This window comes from Propithecus coquereli, unplaced genomic scaffold (genome assembly GCF_000956105.1).
Source record: "Propithecus coquereli isolate 6110/MARCELLA unplaced genomic scaffold, Pcoq_1.0 Scaffold422, whole genome shotgun sequence".
NCBI classification, from domain to species: Eukaryota; Metazoa; Chordata; class Mammalia; order Primates; family Indriidae; genus Propithecus; species Propithecus coquereli.
In genome coordinates, this window is record NW_012149975.1 from 782711 (window position 1) to 802605 (window position 19895).

The 19895-nt window shown below is 41.1% G+C and overlaps 1 protein-coding gene and 1 pseudogene across 1 annotated transcript in view; both read right to left on the minus strand.

The window, feature by feature from the left end:
- Nucleotides 1-19895, minus strand: part of IL13RA1 (interleukin 13 receptor, alpha 1) — a 61029-nt gene that overhangs the window by 33859 nt on the left and 7275 nt on the right. Inside the window, exons 2-4 of the mRNA XM_012653549.1 lie at nt 14996-15135; nt 8141-8279; nt 5942-6062 (exon numbers count right to left, since the gene is read on the minus strand). Coding sequence (XP_012509003.1) covers nt 5942-6062; nt 8141-8279; nt 14996-15135 — 400 coding nt within the window. The remainder of the gene's footprint in view (nt 1-5941; nt 6063-8140; nt 8280-14995; nt 15136-19895) is intronic.
- On the minus strand, nt 17724-19508 carry LOC105817760 (annotated as a pseudogene).

A 19895-nucleotide genomic window follows, 5' to 3' on the forward strand; every position in this document is an offset into this window, starting at 1 on the left:
AATAAATAAATAAAAAAATATGGAAAATGCTCTCTTCCTTCAAGAGATAGTTTATAAGCTTTCCCTCCTAATCGCAGGCCCCTGTAGTTTATGAGAGAAAAACTCTTTTAAAAATTAAGTTATTGTCATGAGTAGTTTTGGGATCCGACAGTCCTGGAATGCTTTCCGCCCACGGCCAGAAACAGAAACCGAAGAAAGTTATGACATTTTTGTTACATAACTAAAGAAAACCATGTATAAAATTAGTTTTTTTAATAATGAAAGGAACTCCTCTAGTGGGTCATCTTTTCGATCCTTTTTTCATATTTGTAACCTGAGTATTTCACATATGCTCATAGACCCCGGATATAAAATTTTAAAACAGCTCTGTTGTAGTACAGAAATAATAATAGAAGGGAAAATACCGGTTCTAGATAGACAACTTTTTTGGACTTCTTGTGAAAGATCAGATGATAAATGAAGATAGCAGGTGATTCCTGTTAAAATTTACGCACTGAAGTACTCTTGAGAATCAAACTGCAGACATGAGGAAACGGACAAATTAAAGATTAGTCCCTGAGCTCTGAAGATGATTAACGTGGTAAGAAATTCCCTAAAATTCATTGGCATGGCTAGTCTGCAGCGACTCAGGCCAGGCTCCTTTCAGTGCCAGACTATGCCTACAGGGACACGAGTCATTGCCCTGCGGCTTTAAAGAATGATTTTGAATCCAAAAAATGATTCCATGTTTTCTGGTTGGGGATTAGGGGAAATAGTCTTTGGCAGTTTGTTTGATGTGATTTATACTGGTGTAAATCTATGTAAACCATTTCTGGGTGCTTGCTAATGAGTACTGTGCCTTGACTCCCTTTTGTGGTTTTGATTGGAAAAGGTCTATCTAGGGGAGAGCAGGGGAGGAGGTATGGGTAAGGCGCTAATTCTGTGAGGTGGGGGAAGAGGCCAGCACCGTATACTGACTACATCTACAAGGGAATGGGGATGAATAATTAAAAAAAAAACCAATAACAAAAGCAATCATGTATTGAGTGCTTATTCTACACATGCTAGCAGTTAGTGACAGCTCCAAACACTTTTCACACAATAACAGCCCTCACAACAACCTTAAGAAATAGGTACTATTTTTATTACCATCTTCATTTTACAGATTATAAAACTGAGGCTCAGAGAGAAGGGATGTGCCCCAAATCACACTGCAGTAAGGAAGAGAGCCAGGAATTGAATCCAAGAAGTACGGCTCCAGAAACAATAAGCTTTGACTGAGGTGGTGAAGGCAGAAGACACAGAATCTACACAATCTATACCATCCAACAGAACTTTCTGGGATTATGGAAATGTTCCATATCTGTGGTATCCAATATGAGAGCCACTAGTCACCTGTGAAACTGGCTAGTAAGACTGAGCAACTTAAGTTTGAATTTGACCTAATTTTAACTAATTTCAATTAAAATGTAAATAGCCTCATGTAGCTAGTGGCTCCCACATTGGACAGCACAGGTCTACACTACAGAAAGAGCACCTGCTGATGATGTAGCAGCTCTGGGAATGCATATGACAAGAAGTAGGATCTGGCCAGGCACAGTGGCTCACGCCTGTAATCCTAGCACTCTGGGAGGCTGAGGTGGGAGGATCACTTGAGCTCAGGAGTTCAAGACTAGCCTGAGCAAGAGCGAGACCTCGTCTCTACTAAAAATAGAAAAAATTAGCCAGGTGTGGTGGTATGTGCCTATAGTCCCAGCTACTTGGAAGGCTGAGGCAGGAGGATCACTTGAGCCCAGGAGTTGGAGGTTGTTGTGAGATAGACTAATGCCATGCACTCTAGCCCAGGGTGACAGAGCAAGACTCTGGCTCAGAAAAAAAAAAGAAGAAGTAGGATCCTTGATATCTGCACCCCCGGATGCCAGTGAACCCCCACTCTCTTGGGATTTCTTCTTGAGCCACCTCCAATGGTTATACACATTGCGCCCTGCAAAAAGACATCAGCTAAGGGCTGAAATGCAGCCCAAGCACCATCTGCTGTCAGCTTTTGGCAAAAGCCTGCATCAGACCAGAGGGAGAGAAACACTGCAGCTCGGAGGAAGAATGCTATGCTTTCAAATTGGTTGGTCCAGTTTTTTCTTGTAATTCATTCACCCAGAGAGGACACTCTTTCTACAATTTGCACTGAGACTTGGTTTGTACTAATATAACCCCAAGGCACTTCCCTACTTTTGTCTTATAACAACCCCAAAGCCATCATCTCCCTCCAGTGCCAATGCCCACATGCTAATAGCTGGGTTACTTTCCCACACAGTCTACTATGGAATGAGATACAGTTTTAAGACTTCTTCCATTCTTTTCCTGCCCCTTATATAGACACAGACTGTTAAAAGGTTTTCCCTGTGGTTTTACCAATAATGACTCCAGGAAAAGCAAGAAAGGTTAACAGCATAATAAACACAGGGATGCTACCAACCCACAAGACATCTTACAGCCCTCCCTAGACTTCACTGCAATATCAGCAGAGCGAGGCTACTCCTTCTGAGGCTTAGTTCTTTGGCCCCTGTACTAGCAATTCTTTGGGGAGCCAGATCTACTCAATCCTTCCCTCCTTTTATTCCTGAACTATAATGCTCCTCAGTTGCTTATAACTCCTACGTCCTCACCCTAACCCTGAATGTTCTCTAGCTTTCAATCCTACCAAACATTCACAGCTTATTTATGGAATACCCATCAAGTGACCAGCACCAAGGGAAACAAGACACAGTCCCTGTTCTCAAGGGAGATTGCAGCCTGTGGCAGGCTACTACGAAGTAAACAGGAAATGACAACACAATGTGCTGAGTACTATGACACGGGAAAGTGCAAGATGCCGTGGGACAAGAAAAAGGGACACATGTCTAGACATGAGACATCAAGAAAGGCTTCCTAAAGAGGAAATGGTGTCTGAGCTAAGGACAAATAAGAGGTGAAAAGGAAAGGCCTGGGCTACGAGAGGATGCAGAATGTTTCCACTATTCTCCTTGAATATTTTGTTTGAATTCCAGTGTTCTGTTGGGGTATGTGAAGAGTCAGTTTGAAGAACTGAAAGAAGTTCAGTGTGGGCGGAAGGTAGGCTACAAGAGGGGCGAGGGTGCATGGAGGGAGATGCGACTGAGGCTGGAGAAGTCGACAGAGGCCAGGTCATAAAGGGCTTGGTCTGTTGACCTGACGAGTTTTGACTTTAACGTGAAGCCACCAGGGAGCCACTGAAGAGTTTTAAATAAAGGAGAAGCAACAGGTACTAAGAAGACCAAGTGAAACTATAAAACCTCGGATGGGAATTATTTACATCAGGGGGAAAAAAACCTCCAGACAGAACCACACAATCTCAGTGCCGTCTGGCTGTACCTGCCGTGCTTCTCAACTATGTCAGGAAGACCCTTCCACCGGGGAGGAGAATGATTGCGAACTCCAGGGCAACTTTGGAGGTTTTCATTCAAAAATGTATGTGATTTTTTTGGCATTCTATTCCACGATATAGCCATGAGTGTTTTAATGCACCAAAACTACTTTTGATCCAGTTATCAGGCAAAATAGGCACTCCAGGATGAAAGGCCATGTTTATCCCATAGCTTCAGAAGTCCTGGATATGACCCTCCGCATCCCATTCTCTCAGAAGCAGTCTTAACAAATGCTAGTAAGGGGGACAAGGCCATGTGGAGGGGAGACTTACAATGCTAGATCTCCCCTTCTCAACTCTGCTATCGCACTGACTAAATATCCCCCTTCCTTGGAACACTCTTCCCCAGAGGCCAGCCTCTGAGACACTCCCTCATCTGGGCAGTCTTCCCCCTTCATCAAAGACTCCCATCTTCACCCTACCTCCACCACCATCCCAAGCTCTACCCTAGCTTCCCACAAGAGTCTGTCTATCCCTCTGCAACAGCCTTCAGCATATACCATCTTATTTCAATATGAGTAACCACACTAGGCACTATCTCCCCCTCTATATTTTAAGCTTTAAGAGCAAAGAGAGGCCGGACGCAGTGGCTCATGCCTGCAATCCTAGCACTCTGGGAGGCCGAGGCGGGTGGATAGCTCAAGGTCAAGAGTTTGAGAGCAAGAGTGAGACCCCCATCTCTACTAAAAATAGAAAGAAATTAGCTGGACAACTAAAAACATACAGAAAAAATTAGCCAGGCATGGTGGCGCATGCCTGTAGTCCCAGCTACTCGGGAGGCTGAGGCAAAAGGATCGCTTGAGCCCAGGAGTTTGAGGTTGCTGTGAGCTAGGCTGACGCCACTGCACTCTAGCCCGAGCAACAGGGTGAGACTCTGTCTCAAAAAAAAAAAAAAAAAAGAGCAAAGAGACATGTTTCTTGTCTCTGCTGCCCATTCAGCACTTGACCCACAAAGGATGCTAAACAAAGGTTTACTGAATTGAAGTGGATTAACCTGTCCCTTTCTTCCTTGTTCTGTTGTTAATAGGCTCTAAAGGAAAGGAAATAAAGACTAATTTAGAAATTTAACCAAGTTTGTAGTAGGTATAGTCACAAACATCAAACACCAAAGTATCAAATATAAAAATATCAAAGTTATTTTGTGGGTAACTAAACTACTTTTGGGGCATGATATCATTGTCCTTTTTAAAAGTAGACAACGACTCATACATTACTGATGGGATTATAAGATGGTCCAACCATTCTAGAAAATAGTTTGATAATTTTTTATAAAACTAAATATGCAATTATAATATGACCCAGGAATTGTACTCTTGGGCATTTATTCCAAAGAAATGAAGTTATGTTCACATAAGAAACCTGTTTGTGAATATTTACAGCATCTTTATTCATAATAGCAAAAAAACTGGAAACAACCAAGATGTCCTTCAGTGAATGAATGGTTAAATAAACCAGTACATCCATATCACGGACTGCTACTCAGCAATAAAAAGGAATGAACTCTTGATTTGCACAAGTTGTATGGATCGTAAAACTGCAAGACCAGCTTAAACTGATTAATCATTACTTAAGTTGTTACAGATGGCGCAGAGCCAAAATTGCAAGTCATGTAGCCTGGGCACACACAGTGGGAAAGGGCTTTAATGCCCTAATTGTTAACACCCCAAGCCTGGCAGATTGGCTGCATTGGCATCACCTGGGACTAGTTAGAAATGCCATAAAAGCTTGATCACCCCAAGATCAGGGAGACAGATTTGAGCATTGCCTCCTGTATCCTCACCAGTCGACCTGCAATAAAGCTTTCTCTTTCCTCAAAAGCCAGCGCCATGGTATTGGCTTCTGTGCACGTCAGGAAGTGAGCCCGCTGCTCAGTAACAATCTCAAGGACATTATGCTGAGTAAAAATAAAACCAATCTTAAATGGTTATATATTGTACGATTCCATTCCAATAACATTCTTGAAATGACAAAATTATAGAGATGGAGAACACATTAGTGGCTGCCAGTGGTTAGACTTGGGGGAGAGGAGTGAGAGGGAGAGGGGATGTGGAGGGAGGTGGGTGTGACTATAAAAGGGCAACTCGAGAGATCCTTGTGGTTACAGAACCATTCTATATCTTCACAAGTGATAAAATTACATAGAATTGCACACACAAGTGCAAGTAAAACTGATGAAGTATGAATAAGGTTAGTGGATTGTACCAATGCCAATTTTCTGGTTTTGATATTGCACTATATATAGTTACACAAGATGTCACCACTGGGAGAACCTGGGTGAAGGGTATATGGGATCTCCCTGCACATTTTTTTTTCCAATATAGATTCTGTGGGTCTATATTTTAAAATATAAATTGTTTAAAAAGTAGACATCAAAAGCAGATGCATTTTCCATTGAAGCAAACTGCCCATCTTCTTGGATTTGAAAAAAAGAATAGACTTTTTTTTTTTTTTAACTAGCTTAGATTCAAAAGCTCCTAACACAATCACAATCAGTCCTCCAGTAACTCTACTGTACACACTCACCAATAGTAGAGAGTATAGTTAGTATCAGGACTTGTATTCTTTCCAGGGAGCCAAGAACACTTCATATAGCTCAGGTTGTGCCAAACACATTGGAGCTCAGTCACAGCGGATTCAGGATCACCTAGAATATCCAGGTCAAGAGTTTAGGATCCTTCTTCCCTTGTAATGCAAACTAGCCGGTAGCTCTGTGGCATAGGGGATGGTGAGGGTGTTTCACACTGCTTTACCAGAAAGCTAATCCCTAATCTCTCACCCCATTTTACCCAGAAGCCACCCAGGATGGAGAAAACCCAAATGTAATTTGTTCACAACCTTCTCTCTCACCTCCTTACACAAAGAAAACATCTTTGCTATCTCTGAGGGACCTAATTCTTGTACCTCTAACAGGAAAGACAGGTTAAAGATCGAATAATATTTCAATCACAGGCAATGACTACAGAATTCCTGTATGAATGTAGAAATACAAACAACCCCTATATCTACCTGTCTTTTTAAAAAACTTTATTGAGGTACAATTTACCTTCCTGTCTTTTGATTAATACTGACACATCTTGTTTTTTTAAAAAATAAACATTCCTCCTAAAGCAATTCTGGGAAAAGGTAAGCATAACTTAACCCTTAATAGTTGCCTATTGTGTGCAGCGACTTTAGGTGTCCTCTAATCTTTCTGACCTGAAATTGTTATCTTTAAAAAAGCCATTTTAGGTAAGGTATCATGTCTTTAAATTACATGCCTCTATTTAAAATGTAAACCTGTTAACCCTCATGATCCTTGAAGAGGTACTGTACGGAACCATCATCAACCATTTTATGCCATAGTATAATTTAGTTTATTTTTCAGATTATTAAACTTCTAAAGAAATGAGAATAGAGCAGGTAAGTTGTTTTAAACCATGCTCCCAGGGTCCAGGCAGTCCTGATTTTTATACTTTTACGTATAGTACTTCCTACGTTTGTGATCAGTGCAAAGCAGGTAGAGAGAATGTAGTGCTAAGGTTTGGAGGTGTGAGATGGGGCCCTGCCCTACCCAACCAAGGGACAATATAATTTTTTTTCCAGAGGTTTACTCTCTTTTTATTTTTTTCAATTTTTTTTATTTCAGAATATTACAGGGGTACAAATGTTTTGGTCCATCAATTTCTTTTGTATAATTTGAGTCAAGGCAGAGAGAAAGGAACACTTACACACTGTTGGTGGGACTGCAAACTAGTATAACCTGTATGGAAAGTAGTATGGAGATACCTGAAAGAACTAAAAATAGAACTACCATAGCAATCCCACTACTGGGTATCTACCCAAAGGAAAAAAAGGGACAATATAATATTAATAGATAATATGTATACAGCATTTACTCTTTGCCAAGCACTATTCTAAGCACCTCACATATATTGATTATGTAATCTAACAACCATAGGAGGTAGATACCATCATAATCTCCATTTTACAGATAAGGAAACTGAGGTGCAGAGGGGCTAAGTAATCTGCCCAAGGTAACACAACTAACAGCTGGGAGAGCTGGGATTTAAACTTAGACAGCTGGTCTCTGGTAGCCCTGCTCTAAATCAGTATATGCTACTCCCTGTATGTAATATAAGAGCCAGAAGGACACTGGGTGAGCTAGGATTGGGGGACAATGATCAACCTCACTACCTGACAGCTTTTCCCAGGACCAGACTTGTATTGGAGCTAGGCCAGCATTGTCTCTTTTTAACATCTTTCCCCAAATATATCCTGCATATCAAACTAATCTTCACATATAATGAGTAACATAGTATCTTGGTTTTTTTTAAAGCACTGTACATAGAATGTGAAGACCTACAGCAAGTCACTCAGTTTCCCTCTTCCTCATAAAATAGATCAGGGTAATAACATCTGCCTTACTTCGCAAGATAGGCTTGTGAGGCTAGATTTAGGGGAGGGGTATGTGTATGTGTTTCTGTGTGTGTGCATGTGTGTATCATTTTTCAAATTATTAAGTGATATATAATCAGGCATTATTATTCAAGTTGTCTGTGAGCTCCTTGAAGGCAGAGATATATCCTCATATTTTCATTGTGTTGCCAGCACCCAGTATAGTGCCTGGCACTTATTAGACTCAGCAAATGTTTGAGAACTGAATGACTTAATGAACAATGAACACAAGCATATGGAGCATTTGGATTTATTCTCTGAACACCAAGAGATAGTGATTTCAGTTACCTTCAGGGGGTGAGATGCACTTTTCCACCAAAATGCTAGGATTCTCACTTTCATTGGTGCTACACTGGGACCCCACTTGCAGACAAATCCTCTCATTCAGGGGCACTTCTTTTGAACGACGAGTTTCTGGAGCAATTTTCTAAGGTTAGGGAATTAAAAGAGGCATTGCTGCAGCAAACACAAAAATACACTTAAATAATAAAACATTAGCATGCCCAAGTGTGTAAAAAATGGTAAGTTCTCAAAGGGTATAGATAAGTGATTGTCAACCGGGAGTGACTTTGTTCCCCCTGCCACCCTCAGGGACATTTGGTAATATTTAGGAACATTTTTGGTTGTCATAACTTGGGAGGGGAAGGCTCCTGGCATCTAGTGGTTAGAGGTCAGAGATGCTACAGAGCATCCTATAGCGCAAATGCCGACCCCCTCCCCCTACAACAAATCCTTTACCAAATGTCAGTAGTGCCACCGTTGAGAAACCCTAGTATAGATAAAAGACAATTTGGCACATTTTAAATGTATAAACATCATGAAACTTACCTATAAACCTACCATGCTAACACATCAATTGTCTGAAAGCAATTTTAAAGGAAACAACATGATTATCAAAATTCAATTCTAAGATGATGCAGTGTACCATCAAGATCAAGATAAAAAAGATTGCTTTAATAATCCAGGAATCACGGTTACTTGTGGGGAGAGGAAGTAAAGGAGGGGGTGCCTACAAAGAGAAACTTTTTATTAAATCCCTTTCTGTATTGTTTGACTATTTTGACTATCTCACACACACGGATAAATTTCAAGGGTTGCTATATATGCTGAGTGTATACACTCTTATTTTGAAAAGTAGATAAGCTTTGTGGAACCACAGGAAGCCGACTTATAGACATCATACAGACCTAAATCACCAATCTGGTTATCATGATTTAGAATAATGCGATTAAATGGCTCTCTAGGAAATTAACATTTCCCAAATTGACAGAGTTGGAATAATTAAGAATGGAGCTGCTTTTAGTCAGAGCTCCAAGTAGAGCGCTTCCTGTTTTGCAATAGTTTCTGACTCAAGTTTGAGACACTATTTCCTTTTATTTATGTGCTCATGGCCACAAAGGGGGAAATTTGTCATAGTTAGCTCTACCTACCATCCTAAGGAGCTATTCTGCTGTATCATGTGCATGCTGCCAGCTGAGCATGAGGGGAACTGTGAGATACCCTTAAAACATAAGGATGCCCTTTGAGAAGTATCTAGCAAATCAACAATGACTAAAACCGTAGCAAAGACATGGAAACAAAATCACTTTATAGAGACAGAATAGCTGTTAGATCCAGTCAAAACAGCACTCCTAGCACTTTGGGAGGCCGAGGAGGGAGGATTGCTTGAGCTCCAGAGCTCGAGACCAGCCTGAGCAAGATGGAAACCTTGTCTCTACAAAAAATAGAAAAATCAGCTGGGTGTTGTGGCCCACGCCTCTATAGTCCCAGCTACTCCAGAGGCTGAGGCAGGAGGATCACTTGAGCCCAGGAGTTTGAGGTTGCTGTGAGCTGTGATGACACCACTGCACTCTAGTCCAGGCAACAGAGTGAGACACTGTCTCTAACTAACTAACTAAATAAATAACTAAATAAATAAAGGATGAGTCGGTCAGCTCTGGAAGAGTAGAAAAGGAAATATCTGCAAGCGAAATCCTGGCAGTGAGAAAAGAGAAGGTGATTTAGCTATTAATACATAGATACTGAGTATTTGTGTCCCACCAACAAAGCTATGCTTACCCTCAGTGGGGCCTCAGGCTAGTCTTAGCCAAATATATCTTCACAGCTAATACCTGATTCCTTGCCAAAAAACTACTGATCATCTGGCTTCCCATTTGGCTCTGCCTCCAGGGATGGAATGCACCAGTTATGTGACAGAAGTCTTCCTAGAATGCTTTACCATTATCGTTTTGACAACAAAGTAAGAAACTGGTCTTTGAGAGATGAATTAAGCTGAGGAAATGAGGTTTTCTGAGCCTGTGAAGCTGAAGACCAGCCCCCAAGATCATGGTACTGGTGGCAGGAAAGCTTCAAATGAAAACTTTACCAACCTCACTAAGACAAGTCCTTTATGTCTCTGGAGGAGCCGCCCTGACCTTGATAATTCTTGTTTGGAAGCTACCTTTGCCTTTTGAGGACACTGAGGACAAATATACAGTCAAATGCCATAAATTAGAACCATGATGGAAAATTTTCGGTTTTCTTATTATATTGGATATTGTTCCAGTTATAGCGCTAAGGAGTTTTGTTACACAAAGATTATCATAATGGAATTTTTAAGTTAAAAATACACTTTAGGCCGGGCGTGGTGGCTTATGCCTCTAATCCTAGCACTCTGGGAGGCCAGGCAGGAAGATCGCTCGAGGTCAGGAGTTCGAGACCAGCCTGAGCAAGAGTGAGACCCCGACTCTACTAAAAATAGAAAGAAATTAGCCAGACAACTAAAAGCATATAGAAAAAATTAGCCGGGCATGGTGGCACATGCCTGTAGTCCCAGCTACTCGGGAGGCTGAGGCAGGAGGATGGCTTGAGCCCAGGAGTTTGAGGTTGCTGTGAGCTAGGCTGACGCCATGGCACTCCAGCCCAGGCAACAGAGTGAGACTATGTCTCAAAAAAAAAAAATACACTTTAGTATCTATCAAAATTACAGCTAAATAAGAGGAATAAGTTCTAGCGTTCTATACCACTGTCAGATGACTATAGTTAACAATAGATATTACATAGTTTCAAATAACTAGAAGTAGGATATTGAATGCTCTGAACACAAAGAAGTGATAAATGTTTGAGATGATGGATATGCTAATTACCCTGATGTGATTACTATACATTACATGTATTAAAACATCACTATGTACCCTGTGAAATTGCACAATTATTATTTGTCAGTTAAAAAAATAAAATTATAAAAATATTTCAGTATCTAAATCTGAACCTCATGTTTTCGGCATATAAATAATAAAATAATTTAGAAAAGAGACAGTAGGGCAAAAGATTTTTTAAAAAAAACATTTTTAAAAAATTTCTTTCAAAGTTCAAGGTAAATAATATTAAATTGGCATGAATAAAGTAGGAACCCTGATAATCAATGATTGCCAGGTCAGGCATACCTCTCTCTATCAGACAAGGAACTAAATCCTTCCCATCAGATCTTCATGTATGTTTGATGGCTCCCAAGTGACTTCTGGCTTTGGTGACTCACTCCACTGGTAGCTGCTATACGACATTGTGCTCCACCCCTCAGGGAATCTGGCCACCTTTGAAAATCTATCAAAAACCAAGGCCAGAGTCCTGAACTGATTCCTCCCCTTGAGGACCAATGTTCACTTGGCTGGATCACACCTTTCCCAACTGCAGAATTCCTTTCTCAGAAGGAAAGGGAGTCAGTGTTGGCCTCTCTGGATGCCTGGCCTTTTGATTCATTTGCCTAATAGGATTTGTCCATGTTCTGGTGATGAAAGATATCTAAAATCAGATGCCAGATCCTTCTACTTGCCAGACTGAGGAACTATTAGATATTGACAAAACAATGGTGGAGGGCAGCTGTTTACACCAATCTTTTCTTTTTAAAAAATCATCTACAGGCCGGGCACGGTGGCTCACGCCTGTAATCATAGCACTCTGGGAGGCTGAGGTGGACAGATTGTTTGAGCTCAGGAGTTCGAAACCAGCCTGAGCAAGAGCGAGACCCCGTCTCTACTAAAATTAGAAAGAAATTAATTGGACAACTAAAAATATAGAAAAAATTAGCTGGGCATGGTGGCACATGGCTGTAGTCCCAGCTACTCGGGAGGCTGAGGCAGGAGGATTGCTTGAGCCCAGGAGTTTGAGGTTACTGTGAGCTAAGCTGACGCCACGGCACTCTAGCCTAGGCAACAGAGTGAGACTCTGTCTCGAAAAAAAAAAGAAAAAGAAAATAAAATAAAAAATCATCTACAAATCCCCATCTCCCATCTTGATGAGCCCTCAATCTGAAGATTGAAAATAATTCCCAGAGTTTATCTCATTGAGCAACTTGGGACCTTTGGATGTTTGCATAAGCCCCCTAACTATCATAATGCCACTGCTTTAATACGCTTCAGTGATAAATATACCCAGATATGCCTGATGATGCTAATGCTACATCCGATGAACAGAAAGAAAAGACAAAAATTACTCTTGCCACTCTTTTCAGCCCCAGGATGGTAAATTTCAAAAGGTCCACACAGGACATCTCCCATCACTGACTGGAAGGAATAATCCATGTTTATCACAACTGCAGGAATGAAAGCCATCAAAGTTGTCAAATGGCTAAAATAAATGAGTAGGCCTTAGGCAGAGGTCACCCTTTATGGTCTCCATCTAGTCTCTTCAGGGGCAAAATGGAGGAAACAAGGTTAAATGACAATAGGAGGCTGAACCAGATAATACTGACAACATTCAACCACTTTGACCTATAAAAGTGGCAATTTCATACGGTTCAATATAATAATCATACTAGTAAAAGCTAACAGTTACCTAGCACTAACTCTGTGGCAGGTGCATTATAAACCTCATCTCCTTTAATGCACACACCATCCACATGAAGTGGACACTATTATTACCCCACTAACCATGCATTTTACAAACAAGAAAATGGAGACTCAGAGAGGTTAAGTGACTTGTCCAAGGTCTCTCAGCTTGAAAGAGGAAGAGACAAATTTTCAGATCCAATTCTAGATGATTCTCCTGTCTCCTAAAGTTTTTTAACTCTAAATTTCTGTAAGTGCACTGAGGAATTAGTCCCATTTCTGGGCTAGAATATCAGTATGGCTACCTGATTAATCCTTGACAAGCTAATAAAAGGGACCTAAAACGTGAACTCTCTTCAAGGTTTCAATTAGATACCAAGGTGACTACAGAGTTTACACCCAGGGGCACTTAAGGGTGTTCCCCTGAGTTTCTCAAGACTGAACCACCAAAAATCGCCACCTCAGAATCCAAATGCCTACGGCCCTTCCTTAAGAACAAGAGGAACCCAACAGTGTGTAAAGGAGGAGCTGGGAGCTTGAGTTTCACTGCTTCAAGTATCACAGGTCAGGTGCAGTGGCTCATGCCTGTAATCCTAGCACTCTGTGAAGTCATGGAAGGATGACGGCTTGAGGCCAGGAATTTGAGACCAGCCTGAGCAAGAGCAAGACCCCGTCTCTACAAAAAAATAGAAAAATTAGTAGGGCATGGTGGCGCATGCCTGTAGTCCCAGCTACTCAGCAGGCTGAGGCAGGAGGATCGCTTGAGCCCAGGAGTTTGAGGTTGCTGTGAGCTATGATGCAGCCTGGGCAATAGAGCCCAGGCAACACAGTGAGACTAGCAAGTCTGTCTAAAAAAAAAAAAAAAAGTATCATAGGCTTCTGCATTTAGAAGACCTCTTTTAAAATGCAAATACCTCTGATAAGCCTCAATTCTTTAGCAATTAACATCTAAACCATAATTTAACACCATAGCAGGACAGGGAGAGGAAAAGCAGATTAATAAGTTTCCCTCCAGAGGAAGAACATGTTCCGTCCTCACTATTAAACTTTCACGTGTATTATTTTCTGTGTCCCAGAAAACCAGGGAAATGAAGAGGACCACACTTTACACACAAGGAAACTAAGGCTCCGAGAGGTTAAATTACTTTTCCCAGGTTACTGAGCCAGCTAAGAGTGACAGTACCAGCTAGAACCTAGTTCTCCTGACTTTTCCTGCCACCAAAGCTGCTTGAAACTGGTGATTTCACAATTCACTGATGCAAAGCACTATTACTAATAACTTTTCATTCTACCTCCTCAAAATCCTGGACAAACGCAACCCCAAACACCCCTCCACACACACTAAAAGAATATATAAAGATATAAAACAGTTGAATAAGATTATCATAAAGAACCTGAAATCATCCAATCCTGATAGCAAAAATTCGCTTAAATCCATCAACTACATCAGACTGGAAATGTTGAAAGTTTTCCTCATTTTCCCTCAGGCATTAGAAAACCCTCTACTCAAACCCACCTGCCACTGACATCTTATTTTTTTACTTTCTATATGGCTGTTTACTTTCACACTACATAGTTTTTGCATGTCTATCTGTACGTGTGATTAGCAAGACAGTGAATGTGAAAATTCCTGAAAAATTAAAAGTGCCATATACATACAAGGCAATACAGCTATAGGCAAGAATATAGGAAAAAATGTTAACAATAGCATAATTATTTATTGAGTGCCTAACAGATAAAAATATCTAGTATTTTCTATCACAGCAATCTCAATTGCATTTAACTATCAATAATCAGCAAATATTTTAAGTGTTCAATTTTGCCAATAGTTGTTTCTATAGGCAACCTCAATTTCAATTTCTTTTTTTTTTTTTTTTTTTGAGACAGAGTCTCACTGTGTTGCCCGGGCTAGAGTGCCGTGGCGTCATCCTAGCTCACAGCAACCTCAAACTCCTGGGCTCAAGCGATCCTCCTGCCTCAGCCTCCCAAGTAGCTTGGACTACAGGCACGCGCCACCATGCCCGGCTAATTTTTTCTATATATTTTTAGTTGTCTATCTAATTTCTTTCTATTTTTAGTAGAGATGGGGTCTCGCTCTTGCTCAGGCTGGTTTCAAACTCCTGAGCTCAAACAATCTGCCCGCCTCGGCCTCCCAGAGAGCTAGGATTACAGGCGTGAGCCACCACACCCGGCCTTCAATTTCAATTTCAATTGAAATCTGGACACAACCCAAAATAAAATTCCCACTTTGATATAAGATCAGAACTTGGCTTATTCTTGGCTCCAATTCACAGTGTTCACTTTATCCCATCAATGTAATATGTTCCATAAAACTTACCTTATCCTGTTTGTCGCCAAAATGACTAAAATACCATAGACTACAATTTGGGCTGGCTCCTTCAGGAGGATTCCATGTCCATATTATTGTGCAGAGGTTTTCAACAGAGACACTCAAATTTGTCACAGGTGGCTGAGTTTCTGTTCAAATCAAGCACAAGAAATACATTTATCAACACCACTCAGTATTTTTAACGATTCATTTAATCCATTCTCCCAAGTCCTAGAGGACAAGAATAATAACAGCTGAGTTAATATCTAACATTTACTGGGCCAGGCACTATTCTAAATATTCTACATATATTAATCCATTTAATCCTCACAACAACCTCTGTGATAGGGACTACTACTAGCCTCATGTTAAAGATGAGGCTACTGAGGCACAGGGAGGTTAAGTCACTTGTCCCACATTCCCATAGTAAATGGCAGAGCTGGGATTGCAACCTGAAAAGTGTGGCTCCAAGGTCACATTCTTAACCTTGCATAAAGGTTATATTCTGGTCAGGCACAGTGGCTCACGCCTGTAATCCTAGCACTCTGGGAGGCCCAGGCGGGCAGATTGTTTGAGCTCAGGAGTTCGAAACCAGCCTGAGCAAGAGCGAGACCCCGTCTCTACTAAAAAAATAGAAAGAAATTAGCCAGACAACTAAAAATATATAGAAAAAATTAGCCGGGCATGGTGGCACATGCCTGTAGTCCCAGCTACTCAGGAGGCTGAGGCAGATGGATCCCCTGAGCCCAGGAGTTTGAGTTTGCTGTGAGCTAGGCTGACGCCAAGGCACTCTAGTCAGGGCAACAGAGTGAGACCCTGACTCAGAAAAAAAAAAAAAAAGGTTATATTCTTTTTTTATTTAATAATAAAATCTAAAAACACCCCCCAAAAATAAAAACAAACCATGCCAAATGTGCAGCTGTCAATCTGCTAGCCACTGGAATATCAAAGAAATCAATAATATAATCAAGATTTAGCCTTAGGCGCGGTGGCTCACGCCTGCAATCCTAGCTCTCTGGGAGGCCGAGGCGGGCGGATTGTTTGAGCTCAGGAGTTCAAAACCAGCCTGAGCAAGAGCGAGACCCCGTCTCTACTAAAAATAGAAAGAAATTAATTGGACAACTAAAAATATATAGAAAAAATTAGCCGGACATGGTGGCGTATGCCTGTAGTCCCAGCTACTCGGGAGGCTGAGGCAGGAGGATTGCTTGAGCCCAGGAGTTTGAGGTTGCTGTGAGCTAGGATGACGCCAGGGCACTCTACTCAGGGCAACACAGTGAGACTCTGTCTCAAAAAAAAAAAAAAAAAAAAAAGATTTAGCCTTAGGTTTAAGGAACTTTAATGCTTTAAAGAGTTCTGCCTTGTCACTTGTTATCTGAGTAAACGGCAATCAGAACTTTATACGAATGTAACCAAGTGACTAAGAATACCAGAAAGTCTTTATCTACTGTCCTCTTAACCAAAATAGAATGAAAAGAAATTAAACACATGCAATAATGCAGAAGTACCATGTCTCTTGGATGTGGTTTACAAAGTTAAAAACTGATTCTTAAACCAAATGTATAAGAAACACTACTGAACTTTCTAACTGGGTTGTACAGAAAAGTATGCTTCTGGATTTATTTTTAAAAGTACTTAATAACTAGAATTTAATTTTAAATCAAATTTGAGTGTATAAAAAAATTAATTACCAACCAAACAGGACTGATTCAGGTAAGGCAGAAAAATGGAGAGTACCTTGATTTGAGTCAGGTTTTATAAAAGAATTAATAAATGTAGAATTCCTTAATCTTTCAATGTAAAAGTCATTGCTATAACTACAGCGAAAATTCTAAGAGTCTCCAAATTAAGTATCTTTTTGTACTTAACCGTGCAGCTTTTGCTCAAGGAGCCTGTCTTTGTGCCAATCACTTTGTAAGTTTATTGATTTACAAATGACTACAACATCCCATTAATAAAACGGCAATGTAAAATGACTTGGTATTTTAAATAACTTCAAGTTCTATACTGTGGCTCTTCTTCATGAGAAATATTGAATCAATAAGAGAAGGAGATTCAGCCCAACAAGACTCTGATGCTGGAAATTACTACTTACAAGCCTTAATTGGCATAGCCTTGCATTGCTTTGCCTAAAAGTACAATACGACTCAATTAAGAGTATACCTTCAGGAAATAGTTCATATCTTCACACGGCCATAAAAATAATTTAACAATTTAATGAGTAGTTTTCCTGTCATTATTTTGGCAATACCATAAAATGGTTTTAGACCTGAAAGAGCTACTATGATTCAGAAGACCTTAAATTTTCTAAACCAATATTGAACATCACTTAAACTTTTATTGGCTCTGAACAGAACAATATCTTGCAAATCCTCACAACCTATGGGCTCATTATAGGAAAGTTACCCTAAAGTTGCATCTTCAGTAACCTGATGCTGACTCGTCTGCTTAAAAGATTTCGCTTTTTAAGAAAAAGAGATGATAAGGAGTAGCCAGGATATGTATTTATCAAGAAAAATACAGTAAAGGCCCCACTGCTCAGTCCAAGATACCTAAAATGAGCAAAATGAAAAGACTGTAACTTATACTGGGTGTCAGTTAAGAGATTATCCACTAAAATATCTATTAGCTAACATCTTCGGTACTGTTGTTATAGGCGCACTCAAAGCTTGTGTCTGCATGTTGGAAAGATTTTCTTTAAAAAAACATTGGTCCAAACATATGACAATCAATATATTTAGCCATCTTCCTTTGGAGGGGTGTACCAGCCATTTTTCTCATGTATCTGTGGAATGGAATTGTAGGATTGTTGAGCTCTTGCTTCATTATATTGATTCTTACTTGCTCCAAACTGTACTTGGGCTATGACTTTGACTAAGGTGTCATTTATTTGCATGATGATGGATTCTATTGAGTAGGCACTGCTCCAGCCTTGTTTTGTGAGAAGTTCCATAATCATGCTCCTCCACCCAATGTGTACCCTCCTGAGAGAACAGCTAAAACCACTCAGACGAATGGGAGATCAAATGGAAAGTCATCCTTAAAAGAGAAGTTAAGCAAAATATATTCTATGCCTTCTTTTTCTTTTAAGATCTGAAGATCACTGTGCAAAGGACTATCAAGGTCAACCTTCCGAAGTTTAACATACCAGGCATATAAACTGTCATTTATGAGTCCCACTGAATAAATCCCTGTTTTATAACTCTGTGATCTGTATATGTCCCTGAGCACTTTCATAAGTCCGTCTGGGCCAGGCACGGTGGCTCACGCCTGTAATCCTAGCACTCTGGGAGGCCGAGGTGGGCGGATTGTTTGAGCTCTGAGCAAGAGCGAGACCCCATCTCTACTAAAAAAAATAGAAAGAAATTATCTGGACGACTAAAAACATATAGAAAAAATTAGCCGGGCATGGTGGCGCATGCCTGTGGTCCCAGCTACTCGGGAGGCTGAGGCAGTAGGATCGCTTGAGCCCAGGAGTGTGAGGTTGCTGTGAGCTAGGCTGATGCCACGGCACTCACTCTAGCCAGGGCAACAGAGTGAGACTCTGTCTCAAAAAAAAAAAAAAAAAAAGTCTGTCTGAAGCTTGCACTACCGAAACACTGCACCATTTAAATGCTCTTCCTAATTTTCTCTAATACTGCCAAATTTTATTTTTCAATTCCTTCATCCTCTGACTTTTTCCCACTAATAGGCTCTTCTTCCTTCAACTTGTAGTGATCTAAGTTTTCTATATCTTCAGCCATCTCCTCCTTTTCCTCTTCTTCTTCTTCTTTTTTTTTTTTTAAGACAGAGTCTGGCTCTGTTGCCCTGGCTAGAGTGCCGTGGCGTCAGCCTAGTTCACAGCAAACTCAATTTCCTGGGCTCAAGCAATCCTTCTGCCTCAGCCTCCCAAGTAGCTGGGACTACAGGCATGTGCCAGGGGACTACAGGCATGTGCCACCATGCCCGTCTAATTTTTTCTATATATTTTTAGTTGTCCAGCTAATTTCTTTCTATTTTTAGTAGAGACGGGGTCTCGCTCTTGCTCAGGCTGATCTGAATTCCCGACCTTGAGCGATCCTCCCACCTCAGCCTCCCAGAGCGCTAGGATTACAGGCGTGAGCCACTGCGCCGGGCCCTTTTCCTCTTCTTCTGAAGTCACTTCTTCTGTCCCATTCTGACTGGTGAGTTAGTGGTTGATCTAGCATCTCAATATCCAGGTGATTAAGAAGGTCATATAATCTGCAGAATTCACATATCAACCACTTCAATTGCTGATGAAGCAAATTGTTGTTCTTAGTATCTTCTAAACGTTTCAGAACTGATGTCAGATTTGGGTCATCAGAATCCACAAACCATATGGGTGAAGAATATGGATAGGATTCCGTGATGTTGCAGTGGAGTGTGAGCGGCAGCTGCGAGTGCGGGCTTCCCAGCGACGCATCTCATCCAGCTTCCAGCTGATGATGCGGAATCGCTCGTGGCTCTTGTCGAAGATAGACGCCAGGAACTTCAGCTCAGCCTTGAGCCCTGACACGGACATTTCCTCCCCCATCTCCGGCGGGAGGGGAGCGGAAGGGGAGCTGGACCCGGAGCCCATTGTACTGGGCTGGCCAGCTGGGGCACTGCTCTTGTGGCTCCGCCTCTCCCCGCAGCCTCCATCCGCATCGTGAGCAGCTGGAAAATGGCTAGGGGCATGGAGGCCTTGGCGGCTGCCCCTTGTATAACCAACTCCACCTGAGTTATATATATTCTTAGATACTAGCATTTCCAAGTTGTTCTCCTCCAGGAATTTAGAGTTCCTTACACTTGGGATCCACATCTTAATATAGACAGTTCAATCTCAGCAGTTCTATAAATTTTAAAAATTCTTCTTTAATATTGGGCTCGCTAACGTGACCTGGTAATTGTTTTTTTTTATAGTTTTTCC